We start from the raw sequence: 24,908 nt of genomic DNA, 5'->3' as shown, positions 1-24,908 counted from the left end.
CATACGTGTGTTAGCGTACCTGTAATCGTCAAGCCAGGGCATTAGGACTGTGCTTTATTGACAATAAACCTGACCAAGCGCCTTGGCATCTTAATGGATCGTGTGGTCATTGAGCGGTTCGCTCGAGGTTGGCCGTGCGAGCTGTCTGCGCAGAGCTGGGATGGCACACAGGGAGAAAACACACACTAACCCAACCATACCTACGATGGTATTCGATGTCACTTGTGGATCCCCTCAACCTCCCTGTCGTTTTTGGGACTCAGTCTCTTCAGGTGCATTTAACTCCAGACACTGATCCTGCGTCCCTTAAAAAAAACAGATTGTCTGAAAAGTCTCCCGTCACCACCCTGGGGCACGGGTCACTTGCTGGAGGATTCTCTGCACCTTAAAGTCTTTAAACTATGATTTGAGGACTTCAATAGCTCAGATATAGGTGAGAGGTTTATTGCAGGAGTGGGTGGGTGAGATCCTGTGGCCTGCATTGTGCAGGAGGTCAGACTAGATGATCATAATGGTCCCTTCTTACCTTAATATCTATGAGTCTAAGCTGTGAGCTCTGAAGCAGGAGGGTTCGGATCCTGTGTAACTTTTTTCTAAGCAGCAAAAGTTCCTTGTTGCAGCATCGCCTGCCCGATCTGGTTTTGGGCTAGCTGCTGCCTCAGTTTCCCCTCTCTCCAGTGGGAATCTCCGAACCTTCCAGCCTCGCTTGGTTGTTGCAGGGACCTGGCCCTCCAGCTAAGTTGTAAAAGAAAATTCCACTCTTTCCAATGTCTCTGAGGACATAAACAAACACAAAAGAATCTGCTATCCCAGCCTAAAGTTCTCTTCTGTCTTCTTTCCTCTAATTCGTCTGACCATTAACTGAGCAAAGCTCTTTCCTAGACTCTCTCATAGCTCCTGCTGAGGTTCTTAGAGTCTCTACCAAGCATCTATCCCCAGAGCTTCCTACCTGGCATTTCCTATCTTCTGCTCCGCAAGCTTCTCTCCTTTCGCCACCCCTCGAGGCCTGAATTAGCCCCATGACCTGCCTGTCATGTGACTTAGCTTGCCTCCCCAGGTGGAGAAATAAGCAAAGTGTAACAGGTGCGGCTGGGACCCATCTTCCCTTAAAGGGCCAGCCACCCTGTGATAGTCCCATTCTCCAGCTAAATGTCCAGTCCTCCTTTGAATCTTGCTGAGCTCACGGCCTCAATAACATCTTGTGGCCATGAGTTCCACAGGATAATTAAGCAGTGTGTCGATAAAAAAAATTCTTTTCATCTATTTCAAATATGCTGCCTTTCCATTTCATTGGCTGCCCTCTTGATTTGATTGATTTTTTACGTGGAGTAGATGCCTACTGATCAGCTATGCGTTACAAATGAGCATAAGACAGTTTGCATATTTTTTTAGACGGCTTTATTAGGTAACAGCATGTTTCTGTTTTGCCGTCTCTTCCAGGCAGTTCTCTTTTCATTTCCCACATCCAACAGTCTGGCGCAGATGCAATTCTTCTCTGTCTCACAGCTTGACGTGCTGACACCTATGTCATTCAGATATGCACAGTTGCCTCCTCCCCTTACTTCGAACCTGCAACCAGAAGCCACGGAGCTAGAATCAGTCCGTAGCCAAGGCTAGTGTGTCCCACCCACAGAGAGGCATAAACTTGCGCAGATTTTGTTAAACTGGGGGCAGCCCCCTGTGTGGATGGATGCCGTGATTCCGGTTTAAGAGCGTTTTATTTTGTTTTAGCTCGTACCAGTTCCCAGCTGACTGACGCTAAACCAGAATAAGCCACTTAAACTGAAAGAAGAATGTCCAGACAGCCTTTAGCACTGGTTTAACTAAACCGGTATAAAATCACACCTCAAGTCTAACGGGGGCCACTCTGCATGTAGACCAGCCCAGAGACAGACAGTGGAATTCTCCGCACCAAAGCAGAGCCCGAGAGGAAGTGTCTAACCTGTTCTTAAAAACCTCCCACAACAGGGATCTCACAACCTCCCCAGGTAACCTTCTAACTACGCTGATAGTTAGAAGGTTAGGCCATGTCTACACTTGCATTTTATAGCACCCTAACTTGCTGGCTCAAGGGCGTGAAAAACCACACACCCTGAGCAGAGCACGTTTGAGGGCTGTCTCTGTGCTCCCAGCACTCAGAGCTATTCCCCGCGTGGAGGTGGATTACACAGAGCGCGGGGAGAGCTCTCTTCCAGCCCTCGCGCGTGACCACACTCACACACATCAAACTTTGTAGTGTGCACACTTAGCCTTAGACAAATGCCTGTCACGGCTGGTCTAGGTTTACTTGGTCCTGCCTCAGTGCAGGGAGCTGGACTAGACGACCTCCCTCAAGGCCCCTTCCAACCCTACATTTCTATGATTTTGATGGGTCTATGAATGGAGTTTGTAATATGATGCTCAACTGTATCACACTGTTAAGCCACTAGATGGCGCCATGTGTCACATACCCCATTGACGCTAACCCCAGTCATACCTGGCTCAGTATTAAAGGATCATACAGACTGACACGGCTGCTACTCTGAAACATATCTGGTGTGGGTCTCTACAAAGGACACTCTGTAGCCAGTCCATAACCCGGTACCAGAGCCTGGCCTGCTAGGGGCAGCCCTGCCCTCTACCCTGTACATGAAGCACATGACAGAGTATGTTGGAGAGAGAGAACAGAGGGTGGATAACCGGATGCTGATCTTTAACAACTGCCGGTCAGGGATGTGAAACATGAAAACAGCCTGGCAGGAATGTGAAACAAAGCCCTGATGTGGGGAGGCGGGTTGGAACTGGGCTAAGGTGGTTGCCACCCAGAGCGTAACTTATTATTAGGTTTATTAAGGTATAGCCTGAGGAGCAGAGGAGTGTAGGATCCGATTGCGCTAGGTGCTGTACAAACACAGAGTCACTGACTGTCTCACAGCGCTGACAATCGGCGTAGACCTGACAGACACAGGGCAGGGGTAGGAGTGGCACACACAGGTAGCGTGAACGATGGGATGGCAGCAAAGGGCATGGGAGTGGCACCATTTTTATTTATTTATTTTATTTGGTGGGTTAGTGAGGAGGGGCTCAGCTAAGAGGAAAGGGGGGGGAGGGGGAAAGGACAGAGCAGAAGAGGGGCAGGGGTGGCGTGAAGCACCTGTGAATACATCTACACTGCAAAGGAAGATGTCACTAACACCAGTGGGCATACCCACACTAACCTTAATCTCGCTAGCATGGGTAATAATCGCAGTGCCCAGGTGGCAGCATGGACGTCAGTGCGAGCTAGCCACAGGAGCGCATAGCCTGTACGCCTGGCATGCATGCACTCAGGGTGCTTGGCTGTGCTGCCAGGCCTACCCCACACTACAATGACACCTCCATCTGGGGTGCAGAAAGACCCTGCAACAGAGTGGGGTAGAGACAAGGGTTGGAGCAAACAATCAGAGATGAAATCCTGGAGGCACTGGGCCAGAGAGGCAGGTAAGGCTGCCAGCATGGTTTTGCTTTTCCATTCTAACCTAAAGACCTAAAATACTGTATTCCTGTTAACTAAAACACCTTGGCTTTCTCTACAAACAGCTGCTGGTTGCATCGTTCCCTCAAGGGGTGAAGTCTCTAAGCAGAGGCTTGTGCTGATGCCAGTTTCAGGAGAGTGGGGCCACAGGGTTCCCCCCCACAACAAACTAAACCCACAAGAGGTGGAAATACTAGTTTTTCACCTATTTTTGACCCATGTCCATTTGTCGAGGTTGATCTCCGTTGTTGATCTCTCTGCACTCTGCACTTCCAACACCAATGACTTAGTACTGAGAAAATTTAGAGCCAGAAACAGACTCACCAGTTGTCAAATTCGGTGCCGTTGGGCCACTTCCACAAATGGCTGGGCTCCCTTCTGAGGCCGATCCAATGGTAAACACTCCCTTTGTAACGCAGAAGGAATGCCTTCAAAACAAACAAAGGGAAAGCCTCTGTCTTTTTGTTTATTTATAAGCATTTCCATGGTGCTCATCCCCTGAGCACTAGCCGCAGTGAGCACCCCTGGGACTCTCTCGTCTCCATTCAGTTCTAGCGTCTGCTGTACGCAATGCTGCGTAACACACAGCCTTTAATGCTTGCCCAGAATTGAAGCTTTTTTAAAAAAAATAAACCCACCGAGCTTCCCAAGCCCACTCCTCTGCTCCGGCTCATAGGAGTACGGAGAGATGCTGCTTTATGTTCTGGGCTGTTGTGCCATTCAGGTTTGTGCTGCGTGGCTGGACACCCCAGCTAAATGAAAACCTGACAGACTCCAGAGACAGTTACTGGTCTCGGGGCTTTAGCTGAAGTTCTGCTTTACAGGTGTTTGGGGAATTCTTGGACACTGTGGGTGTCGGAGCATGTCTTGTGACAGGTATCGCAACCCTCTGCAGTATCTTTGGGGATCACTGTATTGCATTATGAATGGTTTACGATTGACGCCCCGCCCATCACGTCTACCAGCATAGACCGAATCTATAATGCGGGGTGGGGGGGAAACAGCAGGGGGAGTGGGGGGCATTTTAGGCCACCTTCCTCTATCGTCAGAAAGCAAAATAGGGCGCAAGGCCCCCGGCTGGAGACCTCAGGGCTCTGCCACACCCATCCCAGGAAAGGAGCAGCGGAGAGGCCCTACAAGCCGGCTAGAATGGCTGCAGGGGAAGCAGCCAATCAAGGCCCAGGAGGACCTTATAAAAGGAGCTGCAGAGCAGAACAGCAGTTAGTTGCTGCTGGAAGCTGGAAAAGAAGTGACTGTGTACCTGGCTGGCAGCTAGAACGGAGCCAAGGGCAGTTTGCTCGCAGAGCCTGGGGGAACAATGAAGGAGCTCCCGGCTGGCTGCGGACACTGAGCAGGGACTGAGCCGGTGGAGGGCTGTAAGATAGTGTCTCCAGGGAGGAAATCCTGGGGATACAGCCCCATAGCAGGGCTGGACTGATTTAAAGGACGCAGACACACCCAACCAGAGGGGGCGCTCGCAAGAGGTGGGTGCCAACTCTTTTACAGGAATATTGGAGGGAAAGCGTGTTGCTCTCTGTAGGGGCTGGGGGTGCTGGAAGACAAGGCTTTATTGTAAAGGGGACGAGCTCACTCTACAATGCCCAAGAGCCGGGCAAAATCAGGCCCTCTCTTCAGTCAGCCACTCCTCCCGTTTGCCCATCCATATGGGACCACTGACTGCGCTGAGCTGAGCGGGGAATGAACTCCCTTTCATCTCCAGGAGATGAGCAGGACTGGAGCTGTGTTTCCCCACTGAATTCCTGCTCGGAGAAAGAGCTGGGGCAGGCGGACCATGAGCCACTTCAATCACGCACAGGCTGCAAAGCCCCAGCTCCAGCCAGGGACCTGGAAAGATCATTCGCTCTGCCCTCCCGGCACGGGACGCACAGGGGCCCCTCACGCTGCAGGGCCTGGGCGCTGTCCCACTGGCTCACATGACAGATTCTGTCTAGGCTGGAAGACGTTATGGGCCTGGTGTCAAACATAAGCCATTCATCATTGGCGCTGCCATGCCAAGGCCCGTCTAGTGCGTTCACAAAACACCTGGGTCTCTCACCATCTCCAGGCTGCTGTCAATCCCAGCCAGGGAGGCGCCGTGTGAAGAGCAGTAGCTCTGGCTGGCGGTCCAATTCCTTTCGTCCTCGGAGAAGAAGTAGCACCGTCTTTGGTAGCCAACCCAGCCATCCGGACATGATGGGACAGCCGCAGAATCCAAACATGACTTCCTGGTTCTGACTGAAACAGAGAACGTAACACAGGGGCTGTCCCCTCCTCATCTCTGTATCCAAGGGGAACAAGTAGGATAATCCCCTTAGGCCTCAGAGAATCCCCTAAGCAGCTCTGGCAATTGCTTGGACGCAGTGGTGGGCGGTGATGTTTTCAGTATGGCAATTCCACACCCGCATGCAGGACAAGACCTCCCCTTCCAAACGTTTCACAAATGGGGAGGGGGCGCCGAAGATGCTCCTCGCTCGGGGGCGCCATTAGGTCTAGGGCCAGCATTAAAAAACAAGTAGGAGGCAACTTCAGGAGCTAAGAACTGGGAAGCCGTTTGGCTAAGCTTTTCCCGTTTGGCTGCAGCGCGATGCTGGCTCCCCCAAACCTCACGAGGACGTCCACTCCAGGGCCTGGAGATGTGCGCTCGAGCCAGCTCCAGATCTGAACAGAAAAGACAGAGAGCGAACCCATAAGAGCTGCGCACTCACCTGCCAGGATGGCTGTGGTTGCGATTAAACCCGAGATGAGGACGGTGACGGCTGCGACGATCGTAAGTGCTGTAGGTTTCCCGAGCCTGTAACCTGAAAGAGACCAACGTATGAACACCCCTGGGGTTGCTGCAGCGGGGAGGAATCGGAGTTATTTATTTACCATGGCCCAGTGCAGAGACAGGGGACGGTTTGCACACCCCCCTAGTCAAGCAAATGGACAGTCACGAGCTTCTTGGTAGATGAGAGTTTGTCGCTGTCTCTGATCTACCCTGCACTGAATATGGGATTATGAATTTCCTCCCAAGCTTTTCGACAGCATTTATCACCGCAGTAACTCGGCGAGAGATTTAAACGGGTAACGATTAGAGACCGGCATGGAACAAGCCAACCTGCACCCGGCGCAGCTAAGCTTTTGCCGTCATGTCCCAGCGAAACAAACGGGGATATTCCGCCCTGAACCAGAGGGGGAGAGACAGGGACACAGTCCCAAATGGGTGCCGCTGGCAAGCCCACAAAATGCCCCTGCACCCTGTTACACAGCCATAAGCGCCCGGCTGCAGGGCAAGTTGTAGCAGTCCCTGCAAAGCAAGCAGCGGGGCTCATAGGAAGCCGGTGGGGTGATCAGATCCCTGCTGCGTTCGCAGGCAGGTGTTGGGGCTGCTGCACCCAAAACTGAACATCTGGCTTCATCTGCAGAAGCCGCAGTGTTTCTCCCAGGCAGAGGGGCTCCACCTACCTGGTTCCTTTCCTTGCTCTTGGTCTCCACTGCTATTAAGGGGAACATCCAGCTGCTGTTCCTTACAGATACCCAGGCCATTGTACATGCTTTGTCTTTCTGGGTCATTCTCTGTTAAAAAAAAAATCACAATTCTGCTTGAAGTTACAGTGATGTAATTGAATGATTAGAGGGGGGGAAATTCTCTGTGGTGTGTTTCCTTTGTGTGTTGGACAGCAGCTTGTGTTGTTATTATTTGTTATCTGCATTATGTTAGGGCCCGGGTCCCCCTGTGCTCCACGCGCCACACACAACTAACAAAAAACTGTTCTCTGCCCCAAAGAGTTTGCAATCTAAAGGCGGGTCGACACTTAAAATGCTGAGTCGGCACAGTTGCACGACGGCTGGTAATAGCTCACCTTTCCCGATCGCTCTGGTTACAGTCTCTACGGTGACACCCATTGTTTCATGCTCTCTGTGTATACAGAATCTCCCCACTGTATTTTCCACTGCATGCAGCCGATGAAGTGAGCTGTAGCTCACGAAAGCTTATGCTCCAATAAATTGGTTAGTCTCTAAGGTGCCACAAGTCCTCCTGTTCTTTTCACTTTAATGAAGACACTCTCAGCGAAAGGGCGAGAGCTCTCCAGTCAGCCGACAGGATACTTACTCCACCTCCCTGAGAGGCGGTAGCTATGGCGACAGGAGCAGTTCTCCCGTTGACAAAGCGCTGTCTACACTGGGGGTAGGTTGGTATTACTATGTCGCTCAGATGGGTGTATTTTTCACACCCCTGAGCGACGTAATTATACCAATAGACGGCTGTAGTGTAGAACTGACCTAAAGACCCCAATCCTGCAAACACTGACATGCCTATTTAACGTCACACACTGAGCGGGCTCCTGGAAGCCAAGGGGGCTACTCACAGCATGAAGCATGTGCATTCGTTTTGGCAGGATCAGAGCCTACCGATCAGACAAGAGGCAGCGGGTGAATCCAACAACGAGATGGGAGGAGCCCTGAAATGGTTCTGATGATGGTAACTAGTACATCATGGGTTCCATCGGTTCCCCTGTATAGTCAGTCAGGTTCCTGTTTTGTTTCATGTGTGAGTTTCACTCAGCAAAAAGGGAGTGAAAAACCAGCTCATGACTAAAGGACATTTGGTTGTAAAAAAACCTGGCAGGGAGACTCTGGCTTAAGTGCGGAAAACCACAGCTGGTTTTATCTTATTTATTAAAACTGATTTGGTTTCAGGTTGACTGTATCTAGGGGAACCTTACGTTTTTCTCCCTTCTAAATTTGTTTCATACCAGACAATACATTGCTACCAGAGGCCAAGATCTGAATTGCAGGGGGTATTGTCAGTTACAGGGAAGTGAAGGGATCACCCTAAAGCAGTGTTTCTCAACCTGGGGGTTGCGAACCCCGGGTGTGGGGGGTCACAGGCAGAGCCATCCCTTGGGTAGGGCGACTCGGGGCAACCACTCCGGACCCCACGCTTTGGGGGCTCCGTGGGCTGGTGCAATTGGCCAGCGTGGTCGGTCCCGGAAGATGAATCTGTCACTTCCGCAGGGCCCACCATCTTGCTGGCAGTTAGTGGAGACAGCACCTGGCTTGGCCACCTGTGTTTTGGTGCAGCGAGTCCCCCGCCCTGGCCGGAGCCCTGAGCCATGGGGCACTATGGCCAACAATAGCCCCATGTTGGCCAACAATAGCCCCACGGTAGGCGCCAGCATCTGCCAGCAGCAACTGGTGGCCCAGCACCAGGCCGGATCCGTCCCACCGGCCCAGCCACCAATGCACAGCGGGGCCCCTAAGCCGGTGGGGGCAGATTTGTCCCAGGCCCTGCACCCCCCTAGGGACGGCCCTGGTTGCAGGATGGGTTTAGGAGGTCACAAGAGCAGTGTCAGTGTTAGGGAGAGGCACGCTGGGCAATTGCCCATGCCCCCCTCTACAAGGGGGGCCCCACGAAACTAAGTTACATGCTTCCACCCTGGGCGGTGGGGCTCAGGGCTGAAGCTGAAGGCCGAGCCCCGCTGCCCAGGCCGGAAGCATGTAACTTAACTTCATGGGGCCCTGGGCAATTGCCCTGCTTGCCACCCCCTAATGCCAGCCCTGAGTCTTTAATCTTTTAATTTACTTAATGATATTTAAGGGGGGGGGGTCACAGTTTTTCCAAGTCTTAATTTAAGGGAGAAGGTCACAATTTTATTGTAAGTCCAAAGGGAGTCGCCAACATACAAAGGCTGAGAAACACTCCCCCAAAGCAAAGGTCAGTTCAATGGCAGGATGTGTTTCAAAATACTTTCAGTTTTACTACTGACTTGAATCACAAGCAATGCAAGGGGTCCCTGCCCCCCGCCTGTCTTCTCTTTGGTCTGAAACTCGTTGCAGTCCCCAAAAGAGGCTCAGTTTAGAGACCAGACCTGGCTCATTCCTATTCTTGGTGTCAATACTGCCTAGTACACCGGGGTGCGGTTCGATCCTCCCGTCCCACAACCCCAGTCTCTCCCTGCCCCTCCCCTCCCCCCACCCCTGTCTCTCCCCTCTCTCTGCCCCTCTCCACCCCTCAGCTAAATCACCCCTAGGCTTTGCAATATGATTCAAATCCCGCTCTCCCCACTCCCTAAATAATGAACAAGTATGAAAACCGGGCTCCTGCTCCCCACTTCGCTCTGATCCCGGAGAAGTGAACTTACCGAGTTCCAGGACTGAAAGAGAAAGAACAAATATAGTCACTGAACTATATACTGCAAAACTCCACCCCTATGCTGTGCACTGTAAAGGAGGACGGCCTACAAAGTGGCAGCTTAGCTACTTGGTAGCTAAGGACAAAGGCCCTGCCCTACCTCACAGGGTAAATACAATAAAGATTACGAGATCGAGGGACGTGATCGTTCCCCCTCTATTCGACATTGGTGAGGCCTCATCTGGAGGACTGTGTCCAGTTTCGGGCCCCACACTACAAGAAGGATGTGGAAAAATTGGAAAGAGTCCAGCGGAGGGCAACAAAAATGATTAGGGGACTGGAACACATGACTTATGAGGAGAGGCTGAGGGAACTGGGGATGTTTAGTCTGCAGAAGAGAAGAATGAGGGGGGATTTGATAGCTGCTTTCAACTACCTGAAAGGGGGTTCCAAAGAGGATGGATCTAGACTGTTCTCAGTGGTAGCAGGTAGCAGGAACAAGGAGTAATGGTCTCAAGTTGCAGTGGGGGAGGTTTAGATTGGATATTAGGAAAAACTTTTTCACTAGGAGGGTGGTGAAACACTGGAATGCGTTACCTAGGGAGGTGGTGGAATCTCCTTCCTTAGAAGCTTTTAAGGTCAGGCTTGACAAAGCCCTGGCTGGGGTGATTTAGTCGGGGAACAGTCCTGCTTTGAGCAGGGGGTTGGACTAGATGACCTCCTGAGGTCCCTTCCAACCCTGATAGTCTATGATTCTATGAGATACCGACAGTGGCAAGAAAAGTACCATAGAAGGAGAATTGTGTGGGTGATCGGGGGTTGTCTAAGAAAGAATGTTGTGACACAGGCTCATCCCTACTGTTCCCAACAAGTAGGGAACAGCCCAGTTCAGTGAGGAAACCTAATGCGGGGGAAAAGGCCATTTTCATTTCTCTGTTCCAAAAACACCAGCACAAATCCTGCGTCAGGGCAAAATCAGAGGCACACCGCACGCTTATCATTGTATACAGAGCACCGAGGCCCCGGCTAAGATCAGGGCACCACTGTGCAAGGTGCTGAAGTCGTGCAAAGCGAGAGGCACTCCCTTCTCCAAAGAGCTTACAATCCAAACACAGCATCGTCTCTTGGCAATAACTGCAAGTAGCAGATCCCCTCGTAGATTCCAAAGCCAGAAGGGACCGTTGTGATCATCTAGTCTGGCCTCTTGGATAATGCAGGCCAAAGACCTGCTCCGAAAATAATCCCTAGAGCCGAGCTTTTAGAATAACCTCCCATCTGGATTTAAAAATTGTCAGTGATGGAGAATCCCTCAGGACCCTTGGTAAATGGTTCCAGTGGGTAATTACGCTCACTGTTAAAGAATGTCCTGTTATTTCCAGTCTGAATTTGTCTAGTCTCAACTTCCAGCCATTGGATCATTTCAGACCTTTCTCTTTTCGATTGAAGAGCTCATTATTAAATATTTGTTCCCCATGTAGGTACTGATAGACTGTAATCAAGTCACCCCTGAACCTTCCCTTTGTTAAGCTAAATAGATTGAGCTCTTCTATAAGGCAGGTTTTCGAATCCTTCAGTGATTCTCATGGTTCTCTGAACCTTCTCCAATTTATCAACCACCTCCTTCAATTGTGGGCACCAGAACTGGACACAGGATTCCTTCAGTGGTCACACCAGTGCCGAACACAGAGGTAAAATAATCTTCTGCTCCTCCTCGAGATTCCCCTGTTTATATCTCCCAGGATCGCCTTAGCTTCTTCAGCCACAGTATCGGACTGGGAGCGCATGTTGGCTGATTATCCACCATGACCCCCAAATCTTTGTCAGAGTCCCTGCTTCCCAGGGTGGAGTCCCCCATCTTGTACGTATGGCCTGCATGCTTTGTTCCTAGGCGTATGACTTTACCTTTGGCCGTATTAAAATGTACATTGTTTCCTTCATCCAATTTACCAAGTGATCCAGACCGCTCTCTATCAGTGACTAGTCCTCTTCATTGTTTACCACTCCCCCAGTGTTTGTGTCACCTGCAAACTTTGTGAGTGAAGATGTTACGTTTTCTTCCAGGTCACTGATAAAATTGTTAAATAGTGTAGGGCCAAGAACTGATCCTGCAGGACCCCACAGGAAACAGATACGATTGGTGATAATTCCCCATTTACAATTACATTCTGAGACCTGGTGGAGGGGGTAACATATTTTATTGGACCAACTTCTGTTGGGAAGAGAGGCAAGCTTTCAAGGCACACCAAGCTCTTCTTCAGGGCTGGGAAAGGTACTCAGAATTGAAAACTTTGAGACTGAAAGGGAATTTGCTAGGTCATCTAGTCCAGTCCCCTGCCCTGAGCCAGGACTAAGTATTATCTAGCCCATCCCTGGCAGATGTTTGTCTAACCTGCTCTTGAAAACCTCCAATGATGGAGACTCCACAACCTCTCTAGGCAATTTGTTGCAGTGCTTTGTTCAGTTAGACAATCTCCACACACAAATGCTTAAGGAGACTCCACTCTCAGGTCAGTGCAAACCTGGAGTAAATTAGGGGGGTCACTCTGGATTAACTCTGGGGCCACTGAGATCCGAATCCAGCCCTGACTGCAGTGGGGTCACTTTACATTTACACCAGGGTCACTGAGATCGGCATCCAGCCCTAACTTCATCAGCTTCACAGAGCTGGCTGCCCAGATCCTCTTGCTGACCACAGGGAAGGTGCCCACTGCTGCACCCTGGATGCCTCTGCATGGCAGTCAGTCTGTGCAGACTATGAAAGCCTTCAGAATCAGTGATCCCCAACCTCCCCTTTTGCAGCCCTACCTCTGGCTATTGCCACTGGCTGCAGCAGAGAATTTGGACCTAAAAATTTTAGGGACAACATAGGCAAGGTCATATGTTTATGGAGGAGATGGTATGATGGGATAACATGATTTTGGTAATTAATTGATCTTTAAATATTCATGGTAAATAGGCCTAATGGCCTGTGATGGGATGTTAGATGGGGTGGGATTCTTTCCTGGGTATCTGGCTGGTGAATCTTGCCCATATGCTCAGGGTTTAGCTGATTGCCATATTTGGGGTCGGGAAGGAATTTTCCTCCAGGGCAGATTAGAAGAGGCCCTGGAGGTTTTTCGCCTTCCTCTGTAGCATGGGGCACGGGTCACTTGCTGGAGGATTCTCTGCTCCTTGAAGTCTTTAAACCATGATTTGAGGACTTCAATAGCTCAGACATAGGTGAGAGGTTTTTCGCAGGAGTGGGTGGGTGAGATTCTGTGGCCTGCGTTGTGCAGGAGGTCAGACTAGACGATCATAATGGTCCCTTCTGACCTTAGTATCTATGAATCTATATCTTTTATTGGCCCAACCTCTGTTGGTAGAAGAGACAAACTTTCGAGCTGCACAAAGCTCTTCTCCAGGTGAAGGAGTTGGTCCAGTAGAAGATACGACCTCACCCACCTTGTCTCTCTCACCTCCTGGGGCCAACACAGCTGCAACAATGCTGCAAACAACTTGATATTTTTGTCCATCAACCCAGACAGGCGTCTCAGAGGGCTCCAGTGAAAGGAGAGAACTTACCCTGCAAAGCAACAGTGATTCGTTTCAGATGCCGTGCTTTTGAGTGCTACAGAAAATCCCAACACAGACAGATTAAACCCTACAGCTCTCTCAGAATAAGAAAGAGACAGGAGGCAAGCAATCAACCCCACTCCTGCCCGAACGTTACAAGGGTGGTCGATGGGTAGAAACGTTCCGGGGATTAAGAACAGTCTGGCTTTGGAAATAAACTATTGGGGCGGAGTCAAGAGGAAAGCTAAAGAGGATCAGTGTGGAAAAGCACAAAAGAGGAAAGAACCAGGACAGACTAAACCCTACACACAGGGGTAAAGCCTTTACAGGATGCTGAGAACAAGGAGATGTAAAATCAGTGCCCTTCTCCTTTCTCTGCAGTTATGCCAGTGAGCCGGTCTCCAAAGGACACTGATGGAAAGATGAACGGAATACAACTACTAACCCTTCGGGGTGCCCCTCTCTTCCTGAAATCCCGTTGTTCACTCACTGCAATCATTCCCTGTCGGGAAATGCCAGGCGAGCTAGCATTTAAAGGTTGGGGTAAGAGGGGAGGTCGTGCAGAAACCCAGGCAGTGGGAGAAGTGGGATCTCCTCAAGCAAAAACCTGAAATGTAACATGAAATTTATAGCGGCAGTCGGAGCAGCATAAGGTGATAAGCATCTGGTTTATGATACAGGGTGGATGAGGAACAAGGAAGAGATGGAATTCTGTCCAGCTGGCTGTTACTGATTGGCAGGATAAAGTACAGCGTGTCTGAGTTTCCACCGCCACCCGCCCTAGTCTTTCGTCCTGTTTTCTGGTGGGGAAATGAACCGGGGGGTTGGGGGGAGAGGAAAGGAGGAAACCCCCAAAATCAAAACCCGAGATTTTTTTTTCCAGTTTTCAAAAACCAGAACAAAGTGAAAAACGTTATTGCAGGCTGAAACACAATGTCAAAAATCAAAGAACGCTGGCAGGATCGAAACCGCTCACAGGAAATTGGGTTTGGTTGAAGAGGCATATTTTGTCCAAGAAAAAGCTCTGCTCCCAAAGCACTTTATAAAGGTGGGTCAGTATCAGTATTTAACAGAGGGGGAAACTGAGGCACAAGAGAGGGGAAGTGACTTGCCCAACGTGCCACAGGGAGTCAGAACCCCATTCTAGCAACTAGACCCCACTCCCCTTCCAGAGCTGGAGCTAGAAGCCAGGAGTCCTGGCTCCCAGCCCCCCTGCTGTAACTACTAGACAACTGACAAAAACTAACAGGAGGGATTGCTAGTGATAGAGATGCTGTGAGGAGCAGAGTGTGGGAAGGATTTGAGTGTGTAAAACACTACACAGGATAATTATTGTGCACTCAGATGAATCCATCCCATAATAAGAGTGGATCCCTCCTCCACTCTCCCACACACTCCCCCCAGTAAAGCGGAGAGAGGTGCTGAGGCAAACATCCAGGAGGAGGGAGTCCCACACCGAGGAGCATTGCCATGACACCACCAGCTAACCTGACGCTTGCTGGTGGGACCCATAAAAGATGGGTGAGTTAGAGCCAGATGGTGCCCAAGGAACAGGTCTCGGTGACAGTGGGACCAGCTAAGCCAAAGCTCAAGGCAGCTCAGGTCCAGCTCTTCTGCATAACCAGTGTCTGTGCTCTGGGACCCTGATCCAAACCCCAAGGAAGTCAATCACTGATGTCAGTGGGCTGCCTTGAACCAAGACCTGCCTGATTCATGGATGTTAAGGTCAGGAGGGACCATCAGATCATGTAGCCTGACCTCCTGGATATCACAGACTAGAGAACCCCACCTCATTATCTGCTCAGTGAGCCTAGTAACTTGTATTGGATTAACGCATCTTCCTGAAAGGCATCCAGGCTTGGGTTGAAGACATCAAGCGATGGAGAATCCACCGCTTTCCTTGGCCACTTGTTCCAGTGGTTAATCACCCTCACTGTAAAACATTTGCGCCTGGTTTTGCCTTTGAATTTGTCTGACTTCAACCACTGGCTCTTCTTCTGCCTATCTCCACTATATTAAAGACCCTCTAGTACTTTCTCCATGTGAAGGTACTTACACACAGGAATAACATCATCTCTTGATCTTCTGTTTGATAAACTAAACAGACAGAGCTCTACGTTTCCTCCATCTTCTCTCGGCTGCAGGGAGCCCTGCAGTTTCTAGACACCCTCATAACCCCACTGTGAGGGAGGAAAGTGTTATCCCCTTGTTAGAGGTGGGGAAACTGAGGCCCAGAGAGATGAAAGGTCACATAAAGACTCCATGGTAGTGGTAGGACTAGACCTAGTAACATGTGAACAGAGCAAACAGAAACATTCTGAAAATATTTCTTAGTGGCAAGAGGATATTTATTGGATATTTATTGGATAAGAGGATATTTATTGTGTAATAGTCTCCCCAGGAAAGGAGCAGAACTAGGACTGGGTGAAGTGCAGGAGAACCGACTGTAGGCACCAATCCATTCTCCGGAGGGGTACACAGCATATGATCTAAGCAGCTACACCTTTATTGAATTTGATGCAGGAATCAGTGGGTGAGTTTCTCTGGCCTTATGCAGGAAGTCAGGTGAGATGATCTGGCCTTGAAATCTAGGAGTCTTCTCTGGTTTCTGCGATTCTCCTAAGCTTTGCATGTTCCTTTCTTTTCATGTAATCAGCTGCTTTCCCCCAGATCCATTTTTTGCCTGTGTAGCACTTTACAAATCACATGGTTGCATGAGCCTGGTTAAGCACAGTCCTCTGCCGTCCTCACTGCAAATCCATAACTCAGAAGAAATGAGACTTAGTATCCATCTATATAGCCAGAGAGGGAGACATAGCACAAATTCAGGCTCTCCAAGCGATGCAGGGAGTAGCTATGTACACAATCACTCCAGATTTCCCTTTCCTGTACCAAAAATAACTGTGCAGATCCCATTTCCTTCCTGCCACTGATAGAACAAATTTGCAGGGAAAAAGACAAAAAAGGACAAGGCACGGACTGTCCTTTATGGGTGTTAGTGGCCTTTGAAAATTCAAGCTCTTAAAAAGAAAGCTCCATGAACTAATAACTATGGAATTGTGTGTGTAAAGCTCCTACCACAATGAGGCTCCAAACCGTATTTGGAATTTCTAGAGGTTACAATAACACAAATAATAAACAGGTTTCAGAGTAGCAGCCGTGTTAGTCTGTATTCGCAAAAAGAAAAGGAGGACTTGTGGCACCTTAGAGACTAACCAATTTGTTTGAGCATAAGCTTTTGTGAGCTGCAGGTCAACAATAAAGAACAGCTATTGGGAGACGTCCATGGAGGGGAGAAAAGCTTTGAGCCTGAATAGTGTCACCTGGTGGTGGAAGTAGGAAGGCTTGACTCTACAGCTCTCTTGCCGGAGCTTGGGGACACACTGCAGTTAATCTGGTTCCTTCCAGGCTTTTTCACGGGGCTAATTAGGGTTTGGGAGGGGTTGGTTGGAGGGTAATTTGCAGGGCAAGGAGGTCTCTGGTTTTTATCATTACTATGTGGTACACTTTATAACGGATGTACAGTGCCCAGACCTATACGGTGAGTGCTTTTACCAATAGAAACATAGCAGTTGCCAGGCGGCATCATACCCCTGGTCCATTTAGCCCAGTCACCTGTCTCTGACAGTGGCCAGCACCAGCTGCTTCAGAGGACCAGGCAAGAAATCCTGCAGTTATACAATAATCTGCCCCCAGAGAAAGTTACTGCCCGGCCCCCATTAGTGCCCTGAAGCACAGAGCTTCACAGCCTTTCTCTAACTTTTTCTTTTTTTAGTAATTAAAAAACTTCCTTTGTATCTAACTTTGGATCCTCACATCACCCATATAAAAGTCCAAGCCCACTGTGAATCTTGCCAAGTTCTTGGCGTCGGTGACATCTTGTGGCAATGAGTTCCACCGCCTAATTATGGATTGTGCAGAAGAGGATTTCCATTTACAGCCTCATTCACTTTTCAGCTGCTCCTTTCTTCCAGGATTATTTTTATAATCCTGATCCAGGCTTTGTTCCTTCCTTGCACGGTTGTTTCTGGGCAGAAACACAGTCCTGCCACAAGTGACTTCAGTTCTGGGCAGAAACAGTCTCACCACAGGCAACTTCAGCTCGCAGTGAGCCATTTAACATAACAAAAGTGGCTCCTAATGAAACCTATTTAGTTCTATTCTTTAAACAGCTAAGCGGGATGGGATGGGGAAACACGTTAAACCAGCCTAGGAAAGACCTTCCAGGGTATACAGCCTCCTGGCTAATATTCCTGACCCCACCCCTTTTTCTTTCACAGACATTCAAACCCTTGTTTTAACAAGGCTCAAATAAATTTGTTAGTCTCTAAGGTGCCACAAGGACTCCTTTTCTCTTAACACTGAAAGTGACTCCTTCCTTTGGGACAGGTTAAGCACAGTCCTTCTTTCCTGTATTCCCACAATAATTACAAACACTGGTAACCATAATTTCACTCCTCCCATATTCAGTACTAACATAAAAGCCTGCGGAAATATTGGGCTTGTTGGTGTGCTAAAGAGACGTTGATGGCTGCATTATAAAACAAACAAACAACATTAGAAATGAACTCAAAACCATTGGTTTTCAACCTTTTTTCATTTGCAGACCCCTACAAAATTTCCAGTGGAGGTGTGGACCCCTTTGGAAATCTTAGACATAGTCTGAGGACCCCCAGGGGTCCACGGACCACAGGCTAAAAAGCACTGTTCTATGGTAACGACAAACTTTTGTAGACCCCATAGACGTAGTTAGACGTAGTTGTTTCTCCAAATGCAGCAGGGGCGAGCGTGGATGGGGGGCTACGGGAGTCTCTCACAAGTAGGCCCGTGTCACTGTGAAATTAAGGAGGGGTGCACCCCGAGTGCCACACTAGGCCACAAGGGGGCGTGCAAGGACCGTCCACACCTTTACTAACAAAAGCTCCCAATGCATCTTCCCTGTTCCATCCATTATTGTATAGACCAGTGGGTCTCAATCAGGGCTACGTGTACCCCTGGGGGTACTCAGAGGCCTTCCAGGGGTTACATCAACTCATCTAGATATTTGCCTAGTTTTACAACAGGCTACATAAAAAGCTAGTGTAAATGATCTTTGGGAGCAAGACCCTCAGCATTAAGTCCAGTAGGTCACCCCCAGCTGTGGGGGTCTGATTCCCCTAGTGGCCATTCCATAGAATTGTCTGAATTATACTACACCACTCTTAAACCTCTTCCTCCCTCTCCTGTTGCATAAAACGAGTAACTAGCAGCCTCGCGGCCAGGGTAACTCACTGCCACAGGCTGTTACTGAGGCCCAGAGCTCAGCAGGATTCACAGAAGGATGGGACCTTGACATGGATAACGAGACCCTCCAGAGTTATCCTGGAGAGGGTTCAGTGTCTGGGGGGGTACGAACCCTCCTGCTTCAGGCCATGAGCCAGCCACTGACCGAGAGAAGTGTTCTCCTGACCCCTCCGGGCAGGTTATTCTCTCTGAACCAGGGTACGAATAGAAGGAATATGAACCTTCCTGCTCCGGCGCCTAGCCAGCCTCTGACTGCATTTTGGAGGAAACGTTCTCTGGAGCAGGCTCTCTCACCACTGCCCATGAGATAGGGTTGCCAGGCATCTGGTTTTTGACCAGAACGCCTGGTCCAAAAGGGTCCCTGGTGGTTGCAGTCAGCACCCTGACCGGGGCATTAAAAGTCCAGTCCGTGGGGCTAAGGCAGGCTCCCTGCCTCCCATGGCTCCCTGCAGCTCCCGGAACGACTGGCATGTCCCTGCGGCCCCTAGGCGCTGCTCCCGCCCCAAGCACCAGTGGGAACAGCAGCCAATGGGAGCTGCAGGGGCGCGTCTGTGGGCGCAGGCTATGCATGGCACAGACTAGCGGCTGGACATGGCGGCCGCTTCCGGGAGCGTCGCGGAGCCAGGGCAGGTAGGTAGGCTGCGCAACCAACTGGGAGCCACCTGAGGTAAGCGCCGCCCGGCCAAAGCTCGAACCCTGTCCCGCACCCGAACTCCCTCCCAGAGCCCGCACCCCCTCCTGCAACCCAACCCTCTGCCCCAGCCCAGGGCCCCCTCCAGCTCCCTGAACCCCTCATTTCTGGCCCCACCCCGGAACCTGCACCCCCCACCCGCACCCCAAATTCCAGCCCCGTGAAAGGGAGGGAGGGAGAGGAAGCGACAGAGGGCGGGGGGCTGGAACGAGTGGGGCCTCAGGGCAGGGGACGGGGCAAGGGTGTTCAGTTTTGTGCAGTTAGAAAGTTGGCAACGCTACCACGAGAGGGCGTCCTGCCATTTCCTATGAAGCCCCTGGCGCTGGCCACACTACGAGAGCGGACCATCTAGGCCACTAGCCTGATCTGGTTTGGCACTTTCTGCTCCTGCTTGTTCCCCACAGAGACAAGATGATCTCTCACCCTGGGTCTTTTCTTACTTTTCCCGCCCCCGGTGGTGATACTTAAGCAGTCTCCTCCATGCCCCCTGGGCTGCCTCCCGGTGCCCAGGCTGGTTCTGGATCCAAGGGAAAGATGACTATTTTGCTAAGGCCGAAGGGAACTGGACCTACAGCCAGACACATCACCTCCATATTGGTGCACAGAACAAAATTGATGTGGCGGGGGTGGGGGGCAAGGGGTTCAGAGTGTGGGAGGGGGCTGAGGGCTGGGGCAGAGGGTTGGGGTGCGGGCTCTGGGGCGGGGCCAGGGATGCGGGGTTCGGGGTGCAGGAGGGTGCGCCGTGGCTATGGCGGGGAGAGGGGACTCCCCCCCGATGTCTCTCCCCGGCAGCCGCACCTGGGCTGTGGGGGCGGGGCCCCCACGACGGGCGCCCCTCCCCCGGCCGTGGCAGGTCTGTGGCTGCGTTGGGGTCGGGGGAGGGGCGCCGCAGCAGGTCCCGGCCAGGCGGGCTCCCTGCACGGCCGCGCAGCTTACAAAGAATTTAGGAGGTCACCCAGCAGCCCCCTTTTCCCACCTCCGCCCCAGGGCACAGGCGTGCCAGGGAGGCTGCGCCCGACCCTGAGACAGTGCAAGGGCTGGGCCTGCCCCAGAAACACCCTGGGGTCCTGCCCCTCTGTGCCGGGTATGGGGCAAGCAGGCTCAGCCCAGCAGGATCCAAGCACGGAGGGGCTTAGTGTGTGTGTGTGTGGGGGGGCGGGATCCAGAGGGTTCTGGGTGCGGGCAGCTCAGTGGAGGGTCTGGATGTAGGAGGGAGTTGGATGCAGAGGGGCTCATTGCAGGGGTCTGGGTGCAGGGCAATGGGACTCTGCAGGGGGTCCAGGTGAAGGTGGTCGGGGCCCATTAGGATGGTCCAGGTGCCATGGGGGTAGGGTTCATTGGGGTGGGGATCCAGGCATGGGGCTTGTTGGGGTGCAGGGCTGGGCGTCTGGATGTGGGGGGGGGGTCAGGGAGGGATCTGGGTGTGGGAGTCTGAGGCTCAGCTGGGGGATCTGAGGATGGAGAGGTCTGGATGCACAGGGATTGGGCGGAAGGGGGAGCAGCTCCCTGTATAGTGATCCCTCCCCCTGTGGCCGAGGAGCGATGGGCGTTGGGGAGGCTGCAGAGCTTCCTGCGGCCAGGGGACATTTCTGGGGGTGGGTCTGATCTGGCCCGGCTCCTCTGGGGAAGAGGTTGCTCTGTGCAAAGTAGAGGAAGTTCAGTCTTCCCCAGCTGGGACTAGCACCTGAACCTGGTGCAGGGCAGGAGGCACCGGCTGGGGCATCCCCAGCCCTGCCCCCCACTCCCGTGATGATTTACCTCTCTGCTGGCTGCTCTGGGCACCTGAAACAACATACCTGCGCTGCTGGGGAGAGGTGCTGGACCACTTTTGCAGCTTCCCTTTGCTTCCCTGTCCTTTCTCTGCGGGAAAGCAAAAATTCTGCAGGGGACATGAATGTGGCAGGGCAGTTGGGGCTGAATTCCTCCAGGCATATTAGTGCCAGAAACAATCAAAGTCTTGATAGCAGTTGGCTGTGCTTAAATCAGCTCCACGGGTGCTTATCTCCTTCACACATGGGTGCAACCGTAACACAGTGATTAAGTGTATTTGGACTCAGTCTGTAGCTTCAGGCTCAGGCCTGTGGTAGGAGCTTTGCTTCTCCATGAAAGTGACTGTGAAACCACATAGGAAGTAAAGACGCATGGCCCGACAGGCAGGATGAGAGCCAGACACACCTCGTGGTGGCCCCATAGCTAAGCTTCTAATGAACAACGTCCCGTGACCAACTCTATCTTGTCAGGCTGCTCCATTGGCTCCAGAGAGGCTGCTTTCCACTGGAAGTTTCCCACGCACGTTCTCCAGCCAGAGGAGATCCCTTGTGCGCACGTGCAAAGTTTGAGCTCAATGACCGTGACTTGCCCACGGTCTCACAGGGAGTCTGGGGCAGAGCTGGGAGCTGAGCCCACATCTGCTAAGTCCCAGCCCAGTGCCGTAACCCCAAGGCCAGTGTCTCTGTCTCTCTCTCTCTCTCTCTCTCTCTCTCCGGGTTGAGTTTATCTTTCTAAATCCATCAGTGTCTCCGCCCATTGGGTAACTGACTCTACAAAGTTCAAGGCAAGGAGCGGATCACGCTGCTCATCCGCACTTGACAGTGCTGCACGGCCCTGCCCCTGCCCACAACCTCATCCCTAGCTCTGCCCCCATTCCAGTTCTTGGGCTGCACTCCCAGGATCGCAGGGATTGCCAGACCAGGGGTCCCTCTACCCACTCTCCTGTCTGTGACTCTGGCCAGCACCAGAGGAAGGAGCAAGACACCTCACAGTCTAGGATAACCTGTCCCCAGGGGAAGGTCCCTCCTGACCCCACTCCACCACCTCCTCCCTCCTTTGTCCTTCACCTTCTCCCCCTTGGGCCTACAGGGTTTTGTTCATGCAGCCCCCAGTGTCTGGATTGGCCTCTCTCTCCCAGGGCTTAAGGAGCCTCTCAATCCACCTCCAGATCCCTCTTCAAACCCCACTTTGCTGGGCCAGCTCCCATCACCGCCCTTTGCTCTGCTGCTACCAGCTCCTCCCTCTGGGCCCAACCTCAGTCTTGGATTTAATGACCTGCCCTTTCATGCTACACAACACTAGTTTGGCATCTTCCTGTCGTTACCCTTTGCCCCTCCCCACCCCCATTCCCTGCAGCCCTGCCCATCTCAGTAGTGGGTGAGGCTGGTCTTGGGGACACAGGCAGAGCCCGGGAAGTGGGAGGTGAAAGCAGCACCTAGCACGGACAGGAAGCAATGATCTGAGCTAGCCTGCAGCATCGGAGGATGGTGATGGTGTGAACAACCCGCCCGGGTGCTATGCAATTTCTTGACTAAAGGCAATTTCCTGTGAGAGCCCCTGGGTCAGGCTCATGCTCATGTATTTGCTGAAGTGGCTACAAAAATTTCCAGCGAGCTCTCTGGCTGTCTGCAATTCTTCCTACTGCCAGCACTAATTCCGAAAACCTCTCTATTGACCTGCCGGATTGTAGTAGCACGAGTCGGTCAAACAACACACAATGTGATATGCAGCTATTCTGGCAAACAAATGCAGGTCACTGATATATAAACACTGAGGGAAAATCCCCACCCCACAACACAACCTTAACTCTGCCCTCTTTGAGCCCTGCCCCAGCCTGCCTCTAACACACATACCAGCACACTGTTCTCGCATATGCTACAGGACACGCTGAGCACAAAGCCCGTGAGCACGGTAGGACAGAGTACTTTGGGGGTCATGGAAGATGATCAGCTGAACATGAGCTCCCACTGCAACACTGTGGCCAAAAGGGCTAATGCGATCCTGGGATGTATAAACGGGAATGTCGAGTAGGAGCTGGGAGGTTATTTTACCTCTGGATTTGGCACTGGTGTGCCTGCTGCCGGGATCCTGTGTCCAGTTCTGGTGCCCACAGTCCAGGACGATTAAAGGATTGGAAAACGCGGGCTGGCACATGTGACAAGCACCAGCAGGAATTGAACCAGGCAGCTTGAGAGCGAGAAGTGTGAGCCTCTACAGTGTGAAGAAGAGAGCCAGGGGCTGTATGTGGGGCTGTAACAGACCCACATCCTCTGCAGATCAAGCACAGCTGAGGATATGAAACGGTGATTTATACAGGTCCATACATCCCCTCCCACTTTTGCCCCTCAATGCTCTGGGGGGTTTCTGAGTTTCCCAGAATGCACTGCTTCTGGGGGCTGAGCTGAGAAGGGTGGGATCAGTAATCAGAAGGCAGTGATTTAGGAGGCTGCTAGTGCAGACGCAGGGCGAACTTGCATCGGTTTGAAACCTGGTTCAGCACGGCTAGCCGAGGGGCCCTGACCCACTTTTATTCAAAGCCTTTCTGTCCAACCAGTTCAGGTCTCCTGTACAGTCCAGGGGAGGGTGAAGGAGAGAGATGTAGCTAAGACCACACATGCACTTGATACCTGCGTTTCCTGTGTGGTTTCCCTTGAAGAACGCCAGTTCATGGGGGGCCTCCTTTCCCCGCTCTGAGCACCTGCTGGGAAATCAAACCAGGGACGCGCTTGGCCAATGGAGGATGAAGAGGGCTACATGGTATTAAACCTCCGGCCGAAGCAGAGACAACCAGGCCGCCCCCCGGGAGCTGGGCCCCAAGGTAAGTGACTTAGCATCCTCCCAGAGCGTCTGCTTTCACAACGCAGCAATTGCAGGGTGTGGCTGGGGCTTCAAAGAGACCCAAGGGAACTGAAATTTACTAGGAGAGTTGGGTGCCCAAGTCCACTGGACAGCTTTGACAGTCCCAGCATGCTGCATTTCAGAAGAGATGAGTGAAAGTGTCTCAGGGTGAGTGGATGACTCCCTGGGAGTAAGAGTGGCAGAATCTGGCCCTTAATACTGTATTTCCAATGTCACAGCTAAGGACTTGATCCCGCAAATACTTACTACTTGGTGTAGGATTCACTACGCTGCATAGCACCGTTCAGGGCCTACACCTCAAACGATAACTAACATTTCTCACGAGCTGATGTTGAAATCAGTGGAGCTCCAGCCGTGACTCCATACAGCCATTAAGCAGAAGGCAGTTTTCAGCACAAGCCTGATTCTGAGTGAACTTCACCTCCCTTTGTAACTTTCTTAGCGGTTGGGAAATCTCTGTTTAGCCCGAATCGTAGGTATGCTGTGTTGGTACCAGGATATGAGATAGACAAGGTAGGTGGGTAATATCTTTTATTGGACCAACTTTGGTTGGTGGAAGAGACAAACTTTCCAGCCACACGGAGCTTTCCTTCAGGTCTGTGTAGTTCGAAAGCTTGTCTCTTCCACCAAATAAAGATGAACCAATAAGAACATAAGAACGGCCACATTGGGTCAGACCAAAGGTCCATCTAGCCCAGTGTCCTGTCTTCCGACAGTGGCTAAAGCCAGGTGCCCCAGAGGGAATGAACAGAACAGGGAATCATCAAGTGAGAGGTAATTACTCAGCCTTAATGGGTAGGTCTTGGCTTAGGAAGATCCAGCTGAACTGGGCAGAAGTGCACTGAATGACTAAAGAAGAAACCGGTCTGCCCGCTATACTAAGGAACCATGCTGCTGTTTTTGGAGAGGATCTGGGAAGTATGAAGGGAATCACTGTGACATTGAAATATGTGTGTCGTTCTGAGGCTAGGGGAGAATTTTCACTGAAAAGTTTGGAGTAAATTGACAAGCTGTATTTTCAATTCAAAGACAGGCAAAAGGGGATTGTTTTTTCTCCATGCAGACCTCTATATGGTTTGTTCTGTAAAATCCATACTAGTTTTATTCTTTAGAGAGAAAACTGCTCTTGTGGCTGACATTTGCCT

The 24,908-nt window shown here is 51.4% G+C and overlaps 2 protein-coding genes across 2 annotated transcripts in view; both read right to left on the bottom strand.

Annotated features, from left to right (window-relative positions):
* LOC140898184 (killer cell lectin-like receptor subfamily B member 1B allele C) overlaps window positions 1–24,908 on the bottom strand; it is a 120,104-nt gene that overhangs the window by 47,177 nt on the left and 48,019 nt on the right. The window lies entirely within an intron of this gene.
* LOC140898182 (C-type lectin domain family 2 member D-like) lies at window positions 1,382–9,658 on the bottom strand. The gene is made up of 6 exons (XM_073311610.1): window positions 9,619–9,658; window positions 6,938–7,048; window positions 6,199–6,291; window positions 5,550–5,728; window positions 3,818–3,921; window positions 1,382–1,569 (listed from the first exon to the last, which is right to left on the bottom strand). The coding sequence occupies exons 2-6, from the start codon at window positions 7,023–7,025 to the stop codon at window positions 1,389–1,391; spliced, it is 645 nt and encodes a 214-aa protein (XP_073167711.1). The 5' UTR covers window positions 7,026–7,048; window positions 9,619–9,658; the 3' UTR covers window positions 1,382–1,388.

Source organism: Lepidochelys kempii, chromosome 14, assembly GCF_965140265.1.
Source record: "Lepidochelys kempii isolate rLepKem1 chromosome 14, rLepKem1.hap2, whole genome shotgun sequence".
NCBI classification, from domain to species: Eukaryota; Metazoa; Chordata; order Testudines; family Cheloniidae; genus Lepidochelys; species Lepidochelys kempii.
Note: the sequence above shows the minus strand (reverse complement) of the source record. Positions and strands in the feature narration are given on the sequence as shown.

Excerpts from the sequence above, each read along its gene's own strand:
- LOC140898182 (XM_073311610.1), bottom strand. The coding sequence starts at position 7,025 with ATGTACAATGGCCTGGGTATCTGTAAGGAACAGCAGCTGGATGTTCCC. Across the intron at positions 6,292-6,937 it reads AGAGCAAGGAAAGGAACCAG|GTTACAGGCTCGGGAAACCT; the intron begins GTAGGTGGAGCC and ends GGTCTCTTTCAG. Across the intron at positions 5,729-6,198 it reads AACCACAGCCATCCTGGCAG|TCAGAACCAGGAAGTCATGT; the intron begins GTGAGTGCGCAG and ends TCTCTGTTTCAG.